We start from the raw sequence: 17,099 nt of genomic DNA on the forward strand, positions 1-17,099 counted from the left end.
CCCCTGCTTGGGGTATCTCTTGGGGTCTGAGTGTTTTCCTGGTCAGCAACCCAGGGAAGCATCCCTTACAGGGAAGTATCAGGGCACTTTTAAGGAGTGGCATTTGTCGGGCACAGCAACCTTTCCTTAGCGAACCTCTTAGAGAAGAGAGTCCCCGGTGGGGCTTCTGTTTCAGGCTCCCCCTCGCACTCATTCCCACATTAAGTCAGGCCGGCGGGGCTATCTTGGGGAAATCTGCACTGTAATATCAGTTTGCTCATTATTGGCCCTTTGACCACAGAACGAGAGGCTCTGGGATGCTCTTGACCCGAGATTTCCTTGCAAAGCCTCAAATAAAAGACATTTCCTTGCTCCTCCTGTCGACTTCTGGGGGCGGGGGGCGGGGGGTACTCAGCAAGGGGCGCTTCTGGCTAACGATGGCCCTCGCCGCTGAGCTGCTGCCTTAGGTCCTAGGTGTGCAGACCCTCCGAAGGTTCAAAATCGCTCCGGGTCCGCTCGTTTCCGGCTGGAAAAGCAGCAGCCTCGCAGCCAGAGTGAGGAGGAAGGGGGGGGCAGGCCAGAAGCGGGGCGCGCGGGGCTCTGCGGCGAGACCCCCTTGCTCTGCCTGCGTGTGCCTCTCCTTCCCACTCCCCGAGAGGCTCGGAGGGCCGCCCTGGCCCAGGCCCCAGGCGCCGGCCAGCTCGAGGGGAGCCCGCCCCCTAGGGGAGGGCGTGGCGGGTGCAGGCTCCTCGGCTCCCCTACCCTGGCCCCGCCTGGGCCGCGGATCACGCAGGTGAGGCAGCGGCCAGGCCCCCCCCCCCCCCGGGAGCAGAAGGGGATCCCTCGGGGGTCCGCAGAGACCATCCCAGGAAACGGCCCTGGGGAACGAGTTGGGAAAGGGGACTTTTGGGGCAGACGTGGGGGATCTTTCCAGAGGTGGTGTCAAGGGGACCCCCACCCATTTCAATCAGGATTCAGGAGGGCTGGGTAAGGGGTAAGGAAGGACTGGGTGACCTCGTCATCGGGGGTGGGGGTGGGGCGGGGACGGGGGGGGGTGTCTGGACATGGAGGGACGAAGTTGCGCGGCTGCGAGACTCTGCTCCGGAAGTGGCCAAATTGGGGGCCCGATAGACAATATATGGGACTTTGAGGGTGCCTGAGGCGTTACCACCCGCCCCCGGCCCCCGGGCCCCGCACTGCAGGCCGAGCTGTGCTCTGGCTGGGCCCTCCCGGCCGCCATCGCACGGTCACGGGATCCCTGAGCACCCCCTCTGTTCGCCCCTCGATCCTTCAGGGACACCCCCCCCCCAAGGTCCAGCGGGGCTCGCCGCGTTCCCGCCCCTGGGGATCGATCGGCTGGCTGGCGACGCGCGGCCGCGGCTCCTGAGCCTCCGCCCCCTCCCCCGCTCGGGCTACGCAGGACGCGGCCTCCGAGCAGCGTCCTCGCCGTTCCGGGCCGCGGCCGGGCTCGGCTCCCGGCCAGCCTGGGAGGCGGAGACGCACCGGGCCCTTACGATCGCGCCCGCCCCGCCACTCCGGGGTCGGCGGGGGGAACCATAGCGAGCCCAGCTTCCCCGGGCCGCGGCGCCTGGCACCCCACCCCACCCCCGCTCCTCCCCCGCCTCACCAAATACCCTCTCGGGCGCGCGCTTCACCCTCGGCGCGCCGCCAGGCCGGGCGGGGGGCGCGCGGGGGGCTGGGAGGAGGGTGGGGTGGGGTTGCGCTGCGGCTGACGACCACTTCGGGGTCCGCCTGGCGATTTTAATTTCATTCCCGGCTTTGCTGCAGCAGCTCTCGTTTGGAAAAAGGAAAGAAAGAAATCTGCCCTGCGTGTGGGCCCCGCTGGGTTCGGGGGCGCAACGGGGGCATCCGAGAGCAAAACACAGGGGGCGGACGTGGAGGGGCGACCTCGCCGGCAGAGGAGGCCCGCGGGGAGACCTTGGGCAAACCAGCCCCAAATGAAAAACACACAGCACGCAGAGGCCGTTGTGAGCGCGCGGCGGCGGCGGCGGGCGGTGGAAGCGGCTCCAAAGATCACATTTGAAATATGGATCCCGGGGGCGCAAATCACTAGGCCGGCAGGAGCCCCGCGACCGAGCCTGCGGCGGGGGTCGCGTGGGCTTCTCCAGGCTGCCCAGGGGAGGCTCTCCTGAGGTGGGGAGGGGTTGGGCCAGCGGACTTCGTAGAACACTGCTCTTCCCGCTTCTGCGCCTGCGACCCCCGCGGGCCGCAAAGCGGAGGCGAGGCCCCGCGGGCGCCGGTGTGGCCCCCGAGAATGCCCAGGACCTGCCAAGGGGCCACGACCTAGCGGCGCGCCGGGCCCGTTGCCCCGCCCGCGCACCCTGCCCGGCTCTCCCACCTGGCGCCCCAGCTTCAGCCCCGAGCAGCCCGCTGCGGAGGGATGCCGGGGCATCTGGGGTTTCGCCACCCAAATGAATGCCGACCTTTCGCGGGCGGTGTAACAAAGAGCACAAACATGGGGGTGAAGACACAGAGGGCGGAGGGGCGCCCTTAGGAACAAAGCCATCCCTCCGAGAGGGTGCAGAGGGCGGAGAGCAGGGCTCCCCCACCGCCTCCCCGCTCTTCTCCTCCTACCCCCCACGCACAGTCCTGCCAGGTCAGCCACCGCTAAAAATGCAAAATTACAAATGCCAGTGCTGAAGTCAGAGACAAGCTCCCCAACTAAGAACAGAGGGCAGAAATGAGCCCTTGTTAAAGCCTGGGTAGATTTTGTAGTCGTTATGCCAGTAAATTCTTCCTTGGCTGTTGGAAACCCACCTCCGGGGACCTAGAAAGCCACACCAAGTCGAGAGCTTTGCTGGTCTAGGACTGGTCGGGGAAGTCACAGGCGGTCCCTTCCGGGCAGAACTCAGACCTGGGCCCCGTGGGCAGGAGGTGGTAACTCCTTGCAGGGAGCGGCCATTCAGGGAGAAGATTTACGAAGTCGTTTATTTCCCTGGGTTGGTGTGGGTCAGGCCCCTTCAGGGACCCAGAATCTCACTACCCTCTGGCCCAGGACCATTAGAGTCTCCGGCTTCTACAGGGTCTGCTCATTCGACCCTCTCCTCTCCACGAGGGAGGCTGTGGCTCCGCGAGACAGCATCGCTCCTTACTTGGGTCCCCTGGGGGCCCCAGCCCGAGGTGGGACCCGGAAGGCTTCTGCCCCTCGGTGGAACTCAGGGGCGCAATCGGTCCCTGGCTGGAAGGGGGTAGCGTCAAATGCCCAGAACCGCGACCCTTCTCCGGGGTTCCCCGAGGGGCTCGGGATATCCCGGGTCGGAGGCAGGGGCCCCAGATGATGGCTCTGGGAATCCCGAGTTTGCGCTTCACTCGCCTTCGGTTCCCTCAGGGAAGACAAGACAGGGTGGAATTGTAGGGGAGGCCATACGGGAAGCTTCCCAGGAGGGACTCGTGGGGCGCTCCCCCCTGTTCCCGCACCCCCAGATTCTGACTTTGCCTCTTCCAGGCAGCCCATTGCTGCTTCCGCGGACCTGAGCTCCTCCCCACATCCGCTGGCAAGTGAGGGGTGGTCTAGAGCCAGGCGGGCCAAGGTGAGGCTGGGGCTCTGGAAGTCGGCCTCTTTCCATATCCGCCCACCCTCCACGAGGACAAAATAACCGCGGGAAGGGTGAGTTGCCCCATTCTGCCAGTGCCTGTGTATTTCGGTCACTTGGCGCAGAAAGGCCAGGAGCGGGGGCGGCCGGGGACTCCCGGGGCTTCTGAGGAGCTTGGGGGCGTCCCCTCCCGCCGTCTGGGGAGCCTGGCGGCTGCTCACACTACCACACGGGCAGCTACAGAAAAGAGCCGCTGTACTGGCCGATGAGAGCCACCCTTCCTCCCCAGCTCGCCCACAGGCCCAGCCCCGCTCGTGCGCAAAGTTGCCGTCGGGGCACCGGGTGCCACCGCGTGGCCCCCGAGGTCTGGAACGCAAGCCCGGGAGGTGCGGGGGCCGAGCGAGCGGGCGGCGAAGGGCGGAGTCCGACGCCCCTGGCGGTGCAGAGGCTGCAGCAGCCTGACCAGGATAGCGCGGAAACACCCACTAGAGACAGATTTTCCAGGGGATTTTCTAGTGAGGGGGCAGGCGGAGTGTCGGGAAGCTCAGCCCCTCCCGGGACGATGGGGCTGTCCAGGACAAGGTCGCTGCAGACCTCAGGACAGGCTGAAAGCGCCTATGGCCTGGCGGCTAGCTCCACGTCTAAGGGTGACTGTCGCTCTGACAGCGTTTCCCGCGCCAGCCTCGGGGTCCCTTCCCCTTCCGCAGTTAAGTTGTCCCACCCGAGAGCTCGTCGCCCTGGCCAAGACTGTCAGAAAAAAAAGCCCAAAACACAGGAAAAAGTGTCCCCTGTGTCCCCCCTCCCCAAAACTCCGCCTACCCCAGCTTCTATAAACCCCCGAGAGCCCCCCCCTCCGACCCGAGGACTACAGGCAGGCGTCGGCCCCATTTCCCCCCCGGCTGCGCCCCCCCACCCCGACTCCTCGAGGAATCTTGGGTTTGTGCCTCGAGCTTGCCAGAGAGCAGTCACTGCAGACCGAGCCCCTCTCTCACGCCGCCAGAAGACGACCCCCCACTCCCAGAACCACTCGACGAAGGGAGGAGCCACCCTAGTCGTCCTGGGCAGCGGCCGGCACCGAAACAGAAACGGCCACCGCCGCAGGAGTGCGAGGTGGTGGTGGAATGGTGGACTCAGCGTGTGCGTTCTTAAACACCAGACTGTCTCCAGGCTTCTCCTGGATTCCTGGGAGAACGCGAGCCCCGAGCATGCTTTGGGGGTTCGCTTCAGCACCTCGGCCCTCCCCAGCTCGCTCAAGCCCCCGCACAGTCCCCACCCAGCATTCTGGGACGTGTGTCAGGGCGGGAACGGAGACCCGGATGGCTCTTTGCCCGCCCCCCTCGCGCGTTCCACTCTCGCTCGGCTTTTGCTCTTTTTCTTTCTCCATGGACGCTCAGCCAAGGGATTGCGCAAGCTTCCTGCTCCCAGTCCTTCAGGGGCCAGGAGCAGGGGGCCCAGACACACCCCAGGGCAAGCGCGCCCTGCCCCTCCTGCACCCACCCCAGGTCCCCTCACCCCCCGCCGCGACCCAGGCGAGCTCGCGGCCCCGCGGGCGGAGCCCTCGGGAGGCCGCGTGGAGCGCAGCAGCTCCCCCAGCCGGACGCTGGAGCGGCACGCCGAACGCGCCGTCTCGCCGCCGGAGGTGCTAAACTTCACACTCAGCGGCTTCTCAGGCTGCGTCAGGAGGGCCTCGGCTCGGCTGGCTGTCGGGGACCAGGGATACAAAGTCACGAGGAGTGCTTGGCTCCTCGGCCATTGCATTCACCTCCTCTTTGTGCAGCCTCGATGTGCCCCTGCTCAACCTGAACCTCTTCTCAGCCCTCCCGCTCCCCCCTTCGATGCCTTTCCCGGGACCCCACCAAGTCCCCTCGGTCCCCCAAGCAGATCTGGACATCCCCTGCGCCCCCTCTGTAGTCGCCCCCTCTCGTCCAGTCTGGCCGCGGAGTTGGGGCTGGCGGGGTTGCTGCTGTAAACTAGGCTTCCCGCCCCTGCCCCACCAAGGAGAGTGCCGAGGGTAAATCGGGAGCCGGTCGGGATCTGGGTGGGATCGGACTCGGAGTCCCCTTCTGGTAAGGTTCTGGAGCGCTAGGGCCCCAGACTGGCTGCTCCTCCGTCCTTTTCCTCGCCTCTTCTTCCCGCTCTCCCTGGCGATCCTGTGAACCCAGTTCTCTCCTTCTCCCTGCCCTTTCTCTTCCGTGCCTCGCCTCCCTAAATGCCCAAAGCCTCGCGGGGCGGGGCACGCCGGGTGAGGGGCGCGAGCTGCCCCTGCCCCGATTCCGCCCCCTACCGGCGGTTCCCCGTGTGCCTGCACATGACGCAATTCTGTGCAACTGGAAACTGCAGTGGATGCTTCCGTGGCCCCCAGCAGGGGTCCCCGGGCGTTGCACACCGAGAAGGAGAGGCGGAGGGGCAGGCCCAGGCGCCGAGCTGCAGGCGAGGGGTCGCCGCCGAGACCCTCTCGGCCGTGTCAAGCTCCCCACCGCCCTGCGCCCTCAGCCCAACACACCTCTCCTGCCGGGTCCCGCTCCCTTCCTCTCCCCCGCCCGCGGATCCCTCCCCCTGCACCTCCCCGGCGCCCTCCTCCTCCGGCCCCCTCCCGCGTCCTTCCTTCTCCCCCCGCCGCCCAGACCCGGGGCCTCCGGTAGGCCCGGCTGCGCCAATCCCGGCCGCGGCCCGCCCCCTGACGCCGAGCTGGGCCCGGCGAGGCCCCGCCCGCTGACGTCCGGATTTGCATGAGTTCTTGTGCAGCCGCGGCCCGGGCTCAGTTGTCTGAGCGAGCGCGAGCCGGGAGTCGGGGCGGGCGCGGGCAGCGGCGGGCGGCCGGGCTGTGCTGGGAGAGCGGCGGCGGCGGCGGCGGTGCGGGCGGCGCGGGCGGCGCGGGCGACAGGGGCGCCTCGGCCGGGGCGGCAGCGGGGCGCCGGCAGGAGCCAGCAGCGTCTGCAGCCGCGCCGGCCGCCCGCGCCCCGGCGCGCTCCGGCTCGGCCATGGAGCTGCCAGCTGTTGGCGAGCACGTCTTCGCGGTGGAGAGCATCGAGAAGAAGCGGATCCGCAAGGTAGGGCGGCGCGGGGGCGGCGGCGAGGCGGCGAGGGAGCGGCGGCCGGAGCAGCCCGCGAGGAGGCGGGGAGGGGGTGGGGAGGCTGCGGGCCGGAGCCGGGGATCCCGCGGAAGCTGATGGAGTGCTGTCTCTTCCCCCCTCAGGGCAGAGTGGAGTATCTGGTGAAATGGAGAGGCTGGTCCCCCAAGTAAGTAGCGGCGGAGGGGCGGGGGCGCCGGGTGCCGAGGCGCGGGGCTCCCGGGCTCCGGACCGCCGAGCTGGTGGGGTGGTGGGGGGAGCGGACGGGAGGCGGGGTGGAGGTGGGGTGGAGGGAGGAGGGGGTGGGGAAGTCGGTGGCAGGCACTGGGGAAGCCGAGCCGCCGAGCCCGAGCCCGGCGCCCTGTGTTGTGCTCCGCTCTCCGGGAAATGCCATCACTAATTTATGCACTAAAAGGAGCCGGAGGAGCTGGAGAGACGCGGGGCCGAGCCGGGGAGGCCGGCGGAGGGAGGGAGGGCGCAGGCACTGACTGATGTGCAGCAGAAAATGGCTCCTTTCCCCTTTCCCTCCACCGAACGGCTCCATATTGCAAAACCAAAAAAAAAAAAAAAATTAAAAAGCGACGAAAATGCAATTGTGTGCCTCTTCCCTCCTAGTGGTGCAGGGAGAGGAAGAAAAAAGGCAGAAAATGTTGGGAACTGTCACTGCGGCGCTTTTGGTGGGGATTTTTTTTTTTTTTAATTTGAAATGCGAAGGCACCGGATGGAGACAGACGCGCAGGCACACGCGCACACACACACACACACACACACACACTCAGAGGCATATTTTTATATTGCTGAATATTTGGGGGTGCTTGCCCGTGACACCGGGATCCAGAGCTGCGAGGGGGTGTGCGGGGGGGCGCTTGGCTGACGGTGATCGGATTAGGGGTCAAATGGAGAACAGCTGAAGCCCTCGCGGAGACTCGGGTTTGGGGAGAGGAGGGGGACTGCGACTTTGCCTTTCGGCTGCTTTGCACGCAGGGTTCCTGGTGAGCAAAGTGGCTTTGGAACATGTCGCAGTAACATGCTTAAAATTCTTGACAACTGCAAAATAAACTGCTAGTTTCATTTTCCTTACCCCTCCCCTTTCTTCCTGCCCTTGTGTGTTTATTTTGACTTGGGGGGGGTGTCGGGGACCGTGTCAGGCCTGCAGAAATCTCCCCTCCAACCCCCACATCCAAGCTAAATAGCTTTCGGTTCATGAAGACAGAGTAGGGCCTTATGTCATTCCCCACCTGGAGGCCGCAAAGCTGGCTCGGTTTTTTTTACGCCGTGTCCCCTCCCTTTTCCCTTGCAAGATATAACACGTGGGAACCCGAGGAGAACATCCTGGATCCCCGGCTGCTGATCGCCTTCCAGAACAGGTGAGCGTCCCCCAGCAGCCGCAGCCCGCAGCCGTGACCGTATATGGGAATGGGAGAGGGGGCCACGGCAGCAGTAGGAAAGAGGGAAAGGGCCTGGAGGGGGCCGGCGGGAGCCCCCTCCCCCGACGGGCCTGCACAGGCAAGGCTGCGGCCTCGGCTTCTCTTAACCAACGTCCTTGGCGGTTGCGGCAGCCTGGGGGTGGGGGCGGGGCGGGGCCGGAGAAGGCGAGACTGGTGTTTTGGGGGGAATTGCGAGGAGGGTGCGTGCGGGTGGCCCTGCCGCTGCCCGGAGACCTCGAGGCTGCTTCTGGCCCCCCGCGGGCCCCCCTCTCATCGCAACCTTGGAGTCCCACCCCCGGAGCCTAGGTGTTGCTTTCCCGTAGCCACTGGCCGCTTGGCACCGGCACCTCTCGGGGCAGCTCCAAGGGAGCTGGCATTGTGAAACCGCCGGACGTCACGGAACTGAACTTAACCTGTTGGGGGCTGGAGAAAAGTTGACAAGGCCTTAATCACCCCCTCTCCCAACCTTCGGGCCCCCCAGGGAGCTTGGGATCAGCAGGGGGTAGAGCCTGTCTGGTGCTGGGTGCCCTTCACACCCTGCACTGGGCTACTCGGTGGGTGTGGGTCCCGCCCTCGGGGCAGGGGGAGCTTGGCCCAAAGGGTGTGGGATGGGAGCTGCCTGGTGGTGGAGGGGTGGCTTCTGACGAGGGGTTCATCCTTGTGCGCACAGATGCTTGTCAGGCGGCAGCTGCTGCAGCTGGACCCACTGCCGGTGGCTGTGGTTCTCTGTTTCGGGGAGGACAGAGGGGGAAGGGCGGCGAGGAGGGGAGGCGCGGCCGGAGTCCGAGGAGCTCGGCCACCCCGCTGCCTTCCATCCTCCTCCCCCTTTTATTTTGCATTATTTCCTGTGGCGCATTTGGCGCTAAAACTGTAAACTCGAGACCGTCGGAGCGAGCGAACCGCGGGGAAGTTGCCCTCCTGCGACGCAGGGGGGCGCCGAGAAGGGATCCTGCCCCGGTTCCACCTGGGAGTTCACCACCCCGTAACCATGTCAGCGGCTGATGCCATGTTGCATAATGGATCCCCGAAGAATTAAAACGCAGGCTGTTGCAATGCCACGCAACTTTGGAGTCAGGCCCCGGCCCGGGCCCCCGGGCATGGCAGAACTCCCCTGGGTTAGCCCACGGGCAGGGGGGGTGCCTGGGGTCGCTGGAGAGCGAGTTTCTGGCCCGGGAACCGGTTGCAACTTTGGCAGACGCCGGAGGGGCACCCCCTTCTCCCATGGAAGGCTGGGCAGTGCTGGGATGATCTGACCCCCCCGGTCTCGGGTCACCCCCCGCCAGGCCGCCGGCGGAAGTCGGGCGGCTGTGTCGACCGGTGCCACTTCTGGTGGGCTTTATTAATAATTGGGAAATCAAGGCGGCCGGGAGCCCAGCTCGGCGAGGAGGCGGTGCTTGTGCGCACCGCCTCGGCCTTGCTCCGCCCAGCCGCTCCGCCCAGGCCGACCCAGAGCAGGTTCACCAGGTGGTTGCGAACCTGGTCAGGCCTTGGCCTCGGCGGCCGGCCCCCGCCCCCAGCCCCTAATTGGCTCATTTGCCGCCGTGTAAACAAGGGCGCAGCCCCTCCCCCTGTTTAGTGCCTGGCCTTTAAGAAAAAGAGTCCTCCCTTCTGCCGGCGGCACTCGTTATCTGAATCTTAATGAGGTCATTAGCATCCCGTGCCTCTGACGGGGAGGGACGTGTTCGGCGCACACCTCGTTTGGGCTTGTTTGCATCCCCTGGACCCCCGCGCCCGCCTCACTTTGCGCAGGGCCGCGGGCCCAAGGCTGTGGGCACCAGTGCCGTCAACCTAGAGCCCAGCTGCCGCCTCCCCCGCCTAGAGGCAAGGCTGCGGGGGGCGCCAGTTCAGGTGCGGATATCAGAGATGGGGGAGCCCTTTGCGCAGGACCCCTTGGTCAGAGGAGGGTCGGTGCGAGCACAGAGCGGAGCTCTGGGACCAGATCGAGGCGCCCAGCTGGCGGCACAGGCGACCTTCTGCCCTGAGCTCTTGATCCCTCTGGGTCTCGCTGGCCTGGCTGCTTGCGGGAGGGGGTGGGGGTTGGGGGGCAGGCGTCGCCGCAGGTTGGATGGTCGCAGGAGGGCAGGCGACCCGAGGGCTAACAGCTCTGCCCTCTGCTCCCTCCCCCCAGGGAACGGCAGGAGCAGCTGATGGGATATCGGAAGAGAGGGCCGAAGCCCAAACCGCTGGTGGTACAGGTGAATATACTCGCTGGGCCCGGGCCGTCCACTAGTCTTCCCCTTGCCATTGCCACCTGAGCTGCCTCCAGGCCCAGAGGGCACGGAGAGTTTCTCCAGGGCACCCAGCTCCACTTCCTTTCGACTTGACCTCCGACACACTGGCCCTGTAACGCAGCTGCTGACCCGGTTGGGGCTGGGACGTTCCTGTTGCTCGAGGGATGCTCTGGGGCCGGTCTTATCCCTCGTCTCACCTCCCCCTCGCATCCCTGCCTCCTTCCCCCAGGTACCTACCTTTGCCCGTCGCTCCAACGTGCTGACTGGACTCCAGGACTCCTCCGCAGACAACCGCTCTAAGCTGGAGCTGGGCGCTCAGGGCAAGGGCCAGGGCCACCAGTACGAGCTCAACAGCAAGAAGCACCATCAGTACCAGCCGCACAGCAAGGAGCGAGCCGGCAAACCCCCACCGCCGGGCAAGAGCGGCAAGTACTACTACCAGCTCAACAGCAAGAAGCACCACCCCTACCAGCCCGACCCCAAGATGTACGACCTGCAGTACCAGGGCGGCCACAAGGAGGCGCCCAGCCCCACTTGCCCGGACCTGGGCGCCAAGAGCCACCCGCCTGACAAGTGGGCCCACGGCGCGGGGGCCAAGGGCTACCTGGGAGCTGTGAAGCCCCTGGCCGGCGCGGCCGGGGCTCCAGGCAAGGGCTCCGAGAAGGGCCCTCCCAACGGGATGACGCCGGCCCCCAAAGAGGCGGTGACGGGCAACGGGATTGGGGGCAAGATGAAGATCGTCAAGAACAAGAACAAGAACGGACGCATCGTGATCGTGATGAGCAAGTACATGGAGAACGGCATGCAGGCGGTGAAGATCAAGTCCGGCGAGGCGGCCGAGGGCGAGGCGCGCTCCCCCAGCCACAAGAAGCGGGCCGCCGACGAGCGCCACCCCCCCGCCGACAGGACTTTCAAAAAGGCCGCGGGGGCCGAGGAGAAGAAGGCGGAAGCGCCGTCCAAGAGGAGGGAGGAGGAGGCGCCGGGGGCCGGCGACGCGCAGCCCCAGGACGCCGGTTCCCGCAAGCTGTCCCCGACCAAGGAGGCCTTCGGCGAGCAGCCCCTGCAGCTCACCACCAAGCCCGACCTGCTGGCCTGGGACCCGGCCCGGAGCTCCCACCCGCCCTCCCACCATCACCACCACCACCATCACCATCACCACCACCACCACTCGGTCGGCCTGAATCTCTCCCACGCGCGCAAGCGCTGCCTGTCCGAGACCCACGGCGAGCGCGAGCCCTGCAAAAAGCGCCTAACGGCGCGCAGCATCAGCACCCCCACCTGCCTGGGGGGTAGCCCGGCCGCCGAGCACCCCACCGACGTGCCCCCCACCGCCACCCTCCCGCAGCCCGAGGTCATCCTGCTGGACTCGGATCTGGACGAGCCCATAGACTTGCGCTGCGTCAAGACGCGCGGCGAAGCCGGGGAGCCCCCAAGCGCCCTCCAAGTGAAGCCCGAGGCGCCCGCAACGGTGGCGGCGGTGGCAGCTGCGCCGGTGACGGCGGCGGAGAAGCCCCCGGCCGAGGCCCAGGACGAGCCCGAGGAGCCGCTGAGCGAGTTCAAGCCCTTCTTTGGGAATATAATTATCACCGACGTCACCGCGAACTGCCTCACCGTCACGTTCAAGGAGTACGTGACGGTGTAGCCGGAGGGCTTCGGAAGGGGAAGCGCCATCCCCGCGGGTGGCTTAGCACCTGGTGCCTAGGGGCGGACTCCTCCTCTCGCCAACTGCGGGAGATCCGGGCCTGCCCTGGTGCGAGGACGCCCCGGAGCCGCAGGATCCGCGTCCCTGTGCGCCCCGATGTCGGCCTCTGGCGGGGGTCCGCCCCCCCCCCCGGCCGGCACTGGCTCCTTCCGCGCGGGGCCTGCGGGTCTCGCCCCCGACCTGCCCCATCTCCGCGCTGGACCTCCCCTCCCTCGTGGACCTCCGGGACTGACAGGGCAGCCACGCGCCTCGGTCTCAGAGTTATAGTATTATATTTTAACCGTGCTAACTTGTCAAGTGCAGACTTTACTCCCGTTTGTACGTGGTGTTATTATTGAAATGTATTGTTTGAGCTCAAAAGGCCCGACCACCCCCTTCGGGCTGATATATATATATTTATTTGTAGGTATTTATATATTGAAATATAAAAACCTAGATTTATGGAGTTTCCTCTAGATCATGTTATATTCTATATCAGACGAACTATTTTCTGTTGACCTTTCTTCCTGTTCATTCAGTATTTCGGTTGATTTCATTTCCTCCCCTTCCTGGAACTGCAATACCAGTAACGTTGGTATATATTTTTTGATACTGTACACATGGATGTGTTGTTTCTATGTGCAAAAAAAAAAAAAGTTTGTTTAAAGGCTAAACGAGCTCTCTAGAAACTGCTGCTACTAGAAATGTCTAAACTATAAGCTTCCAATTATTACCTGCTTGAATGTAAATATTAAATGGAGATGTTGAAGGTGCATTTTCGCTGTTTGAGATTAGCGCAGAGGGAGCGTTGGAGGTTCGGGAGGCAGCTGGACCCCTTTTCCCGCCCCCCTTACACCTTAGGTCTCCTCCCGTCCTGCGCTAAACCTTTTGCAAAGGCAAAGTGGACCGGTTGCACGGGCGCGCGCCAGACGAGTGACCCTGCTCCCCGGAAGTCGAGAGGCGCTCCAACGGAGAGGGGAATTCCTGCGGGGGGAGGGGGTGTCAGCGTCGCCCCCGCCCCCAGGGCTTTCGGCCCGCGGTGCCCTGGGCGCTGGCAGACCCGGGTATCCGCGCGGTGGGGGGAGGGGTGCATGGGTGAAGGAGCTGCGCGGAGGAGTGGGTGGGGCTAGCCCCCCTTCCCCCGCAGGCGCGCGCCGCACCCGCCCGGCACCTGCTGATCTTTGCCCCCCACCCACCCGGTGCGCCACACACCCAGGCGCTGGCTCTGGTGGGGCAGGGGTGTTTTTAATAATCTTTGCCCGGTAAGGTAGGTTCAGCGGGGAGGGGACCCTCCCACCCTGTCTAGCGTCGCTTGCTGGCATCGCTGGCCCCGCCCCACCGAGGAAGCCGCCGAGGCTCTTTCTCTGCCAGGCTCTCTCCCCGGAAACCACCAGACCAGAGGCTCCGGCTGGAGGCGCAGCGAGCGCGGCCAGGGCAGGGGCGGGGGGCTTCCTGCGTGGTGGAGGGGGAGGAGGAGGGGGAGGAGGCCTGGCGAGCAAGGCCTGCCCACCCCTGTTTCCTCAGTGAGCGAGGGAATCGCGGGACCCCGTCTCACCCGTCCTGCTTTGGGTGGCAAGGCTGGGGCCCTTGGTGTCGCGGGGCAGGAAGGGGTTAAGGGCCCTGAGGGGCCGAGGGGAGTGGGCTGAGCACCAGGTCGTCTCCCCGGGCCAGGAAGCCTCGACTTGGGGAGGCAGCAGCCGTGGCCAGCTTTCTGCAGACGCAGCGATCTTCCTCCTGACTGGCCGGGGGCCGCGGGACTGGGGCCCTGGTGGGCGCCGGGCTGCCCCTGGCCTCCAAAGCCCCTTGCCTGCCCGCCCGGGACTGAGGGCCAGAGCCTGTGCAGGGCGCCAGGGCGGAAGAAGTCAACGTGGTTCAGAATGGGGAGGGGGCGGTGGCGAGAGAGCGAAGCGCTGGGAAGGCCAGGGGAAGAGATAGAGGGCCAGGAGGGCGGGAGGCCTGAATGCGGACAGTGTGGCCAGTGTTGGCTGCAGGCCACCAGCGGCTGGAGGTGGGGGAGGGGAGGGGGGAGGGGAGGGGGGAGGGGAGGGGGGAGGGGAGAGAAGGAAGGGAAGTTCTGAAAAAAAAAAAAAACCGTTGGGAGTTTCTAGCCTTGGCTTTTGTGAATTGTCCCTCCCACTACTCCCATCACCCCAGCCCCCTTTAGAGTGAGTTAAACACTCCCCCCTCCCCCCTCCATGTAATGAATGCCCTTTGCCACCCTGGGAGTGGAGGGAGGGGTGATCTTGACTGCTCCTGGCAGACTGCCTGCTCAGCACTAGAATTGGGCCTGTCGTTCACGGGCTGGTACACAAAGGCGCTTGCCACGCAGGGATTTGGTCTCCCTGTTTTTCTGGTAGAGGAAAACTAAAAACTCAGGAGTGGGAAGGGGAGCCCTTGTTCAGGTCTGCACAGTTGGTGACTTGGGAGTGAGCCTTAGCCCCTGAGGGTGCCCCTCCTACGCAGTGGTGGCCTCTGCCAGGCTGAGCCTGGGCCCCCCCCCATGGCGACTTGGGGGGGAAGGGATGGCACTGTTGGCAGTAGGGAAGAAAAATGACCATTCGAGGAAAGGTGTGGCCTGCAGGTGGGCGGAAGCCTTGAAAACTGGTGGCAGAACTTCTGCGATGGGTCCTTGAAGAGGGTGATCCTAGGTGGAGCCTGGAGCCTGAGGTCGGAGGGCTGACAGTGGGACAGAGGCAAAAGGGTAGGTGAGGAGGAGCTGTAGGGACAGGGACACCTGACCTGGTGCCAGACCCAAGAGCGTCCAGCAGCCATTCTGACCCCAGGACCCTGTCACGTGCTGAGCTCCTCTGACATGCGAGGCACTACCTGAGCGTCTTGTTCCATTCAGACCCCAGAGCGTTTGAGGTTCCTTGTGGGATGAGAGTCTGAGGTTCTGAGGGCAGGACAGCTTGTCCAGGCTGGAGGCCCCCGCCTGGTTCTGTGCTGATTCTAGAGCCCAGCTGTCTGCTCCACCGGCCTGCGGAGAGGTACTCCACGGCGACCTGACCTCCGGGCCTCTGGAACACACGTGTCCAAGTTTGGGCACACTCAAAGAGGGTCAGGAGCCCTGGCATGGGGACAGGGGAGAAGAGTCCAGTAGCCCTAACTCCACTGGCTGTGGACTGATTCTTCCTAAGGAGGCCTCGATGTCTGTCGGTGCCCAGCCCTTCACAAGCAGAGGGTCCTACGCCCTCTCTTTGAGCCCGAGTTCAGGAGGAAGAAAGCAAGCAGGAAGCTGGGGCCTTAACCCTACATACTAGGAGACCCACACTTCATGTTTTTTCTCCTTTCTGAGGGGGCTGAGCCTTGAGCATAGAGAGCTGGAGCTGATCCACCACAAAGACAGGGGTTCTCATGAATCCATTCACCCCTGGGAAGCTGGTCCCTCCCTCACCAGCCAGGGCCCAGTCTCAGCTCTCTCCCTGTAGCTGTGCTCACCCCAGCTCATCGTCAGGTCAGCCTTGGACCCCGCTGGGGTGACCTGGAGCCAGGGCTGCCAGACCGAGCACAGAACAATCTAGGGTGCCTAGTTGAATGTGAATTTCATATGGCCGATGCATACTTTTTTAGTATGTCTCAGGAGATATTTGAGATACTAATACGAAAAAATGCGTTGTTTATGTGAATTCAGATTTCACTGGACATCCTGGATTTTATCTAGAAACCCTGTTGGGGTCCTGACTAGCCAACATGGGCAGTCCCTGCCCACAGGGAAGTTTCAGGCCCCCGGGAGAGAGAAGGTGCAGAGAGCTGAGCATCACGGTTCTGGGAGCAGTTATCATAACGACTCCACGCATGTTGACCGGGCACCGCGTGCCTGCCGCATGTCTGGATTGAAGGGGGGCGGGGGGAGGTACACGGTGGCCACAGCTGGACAAAGGAGTGAGGGAAAGCCTGAACTGGTCCACCCTGAGCTCCGGGTTGAAGGCTCTTCCTCACTCCTGCCCACCCCAAACAGCAAACTTCTAGAACACGCAAGGAGGGCAGAATGGATCTAGTCACAGGACCTGCTCCCCTCATCAGCAACCCCACCCTTCCCGCATCTCAGCTTCCTCATACCCTTCGGAGATGTGCTTTGAGGATCAACTGGGTCAGGAGAGAGCCTTGAGCGCTTCTGGAAAAACCCCTAAGTAAACATATAGGATATTTTTTCACCAGGGAACATTAAACATGCCTTGTCAGATCCAAACGCCTTCCAACGACTCTGGCCTGGAGCCCCAGCTTGACGGAGGGTCAGATACCCAGTGATGTTTACCTGGAAACTGACTGCCAGCCTGCCCTCCCTCCCTGCCTTCTTCCCTCCTTCCCCCTCTCTGTAACCCAGTGGGCACCTCCAGGCCTTGGCATGCTGCCCTCACTACCTGCTTGCTGGATTACCCGTTGACCTGCGACCTCATCCCCAGCCCCTCCAGTTTTATGCTGGGTCCCCGAGAATGACCCTGGGACATGAGGGAGTGGGGACGAGCCCCCATGAGCCAGACCTGCACTCAGAACCAAAGCCACATGCATTTCCAAACGAGTTTCGTCTACGGCTCCCTGTTACGCTGGCCATTCGCTGCCGTGAGGAGGGAAGAGCCCCAAAGAGGAAAAAGTTATTCCTGGACATAGTATCCGTTTCCTGTGGCCATAGTTCAGAAATCACTGTCATCGGCCTCCCCCCACCCCATGCCTTTCTGCGCCTCCCTCCTCCCTTTGCAATTACTGATAACGGTTGACATTGAGCACTCCTGAAGAGCAGGGACCTTTAGGGGGATCATCTCATTCAGTGCTCACACCCGTTCTCCAGGTAGGTCCTATCCCTGTCCCTGTCTCACAGATGGTAAGACAAAGGCTTAGAGGCTCAAGTAAGCTGTCAGGTCCAACATCCAGGGGTTCAGAGATGGATGTATCTGTCTCCAGGTTTCATCCTCCCACCTTCCAGGGTGCTGTGGGTCCTTCAGAGGACCAGCTCGAGCCCCAGCCCCTCCCTGGAGGTTGTTCTGGATTATTCCAGCCGTTACCAAGGCTGGCTGTGCCCTGAACTCGTGCAGTATTTCCTGCCTCCCCCCAGATCATCGTCCATCAGTTTCATGCTGCAACATACACATATGTGGGGGGCCTCCCCCGTTCTCCAAGTAGACACAGCCTTGAGCACCTCGGGAGGCGAGGGGCATGCC

General features: G+C 64.1%; 1 protein-coding gene across 1 annotated transcript; it reads left to right on the forward strand.

Annotated features, from left to right (window-relative positions):
- Positions 1 to 719: 719 nt before the first annotated feature.
- CBX4 (chromobox 4) lies at positions 720 to 12,718 on the forward strand. The gene is made up of 6 exons (XM_045814278.2): positions 720 to 772; positions 3,446 to 6,583; positions 6,730 to 6,773; positions 7,906 to 7,971; positions 10,160 to 10,226; positions 10,492 to 12,718. The coding sequence occupies exons 2-6, from the start codon at positions 6,263 to 6,265 to the stop codon at positions 11,902 to 11,904; spliced, it is 1,911 nt and encodes a 636-aa protein (XP_045670234.2). The 5' UTR covers positions 720 to 772; positions 3,446 to 6,262; the 3' UTR covers positions 11,905 to 12,718.
- Positions 12,719 to 17,099: the final 4,381 nt, after the last annotated feature.

This window comes from Ursus americanus, chromosome 23, assembly GCF_024610735.1.
Source record: "Ursus americanus isolate L20-20 chromosome 23, mUrsAme1.1.p, whole genome shotgun sequence".
NCBI lineage: Eukaryota > Metazoa > Chordata > Mammalia > Carnivora > Ursidae > Ursus > Ursus americanus.

Excerpts from the sequence above, each read along its gene's own strand:
- CBX4 (XM_045814278.2), top strand. The coding sequence starts at position 6,263 with ATGAGTTCTTGTGCAGCCGCGGCCCGGGCTCAGTTGTCTGAGCGAGCG. Across the intron at positions 6,774-7,905 it reads TGGAGAGGCTGGTCCCCCAA|ATATAACACGTGGGAACCCG; the intron begins GTAAGTAGCGGC and ends TTCCCTTGCAAG. Across the intron at positions 7,972-10,159 it reads CTGATCGCCTTCCAGAACAG|GGAACGGCAGGAGCAGCTGA; the intron begins GTGAGCGTCCCC and ends CCCTCCCCCCAG.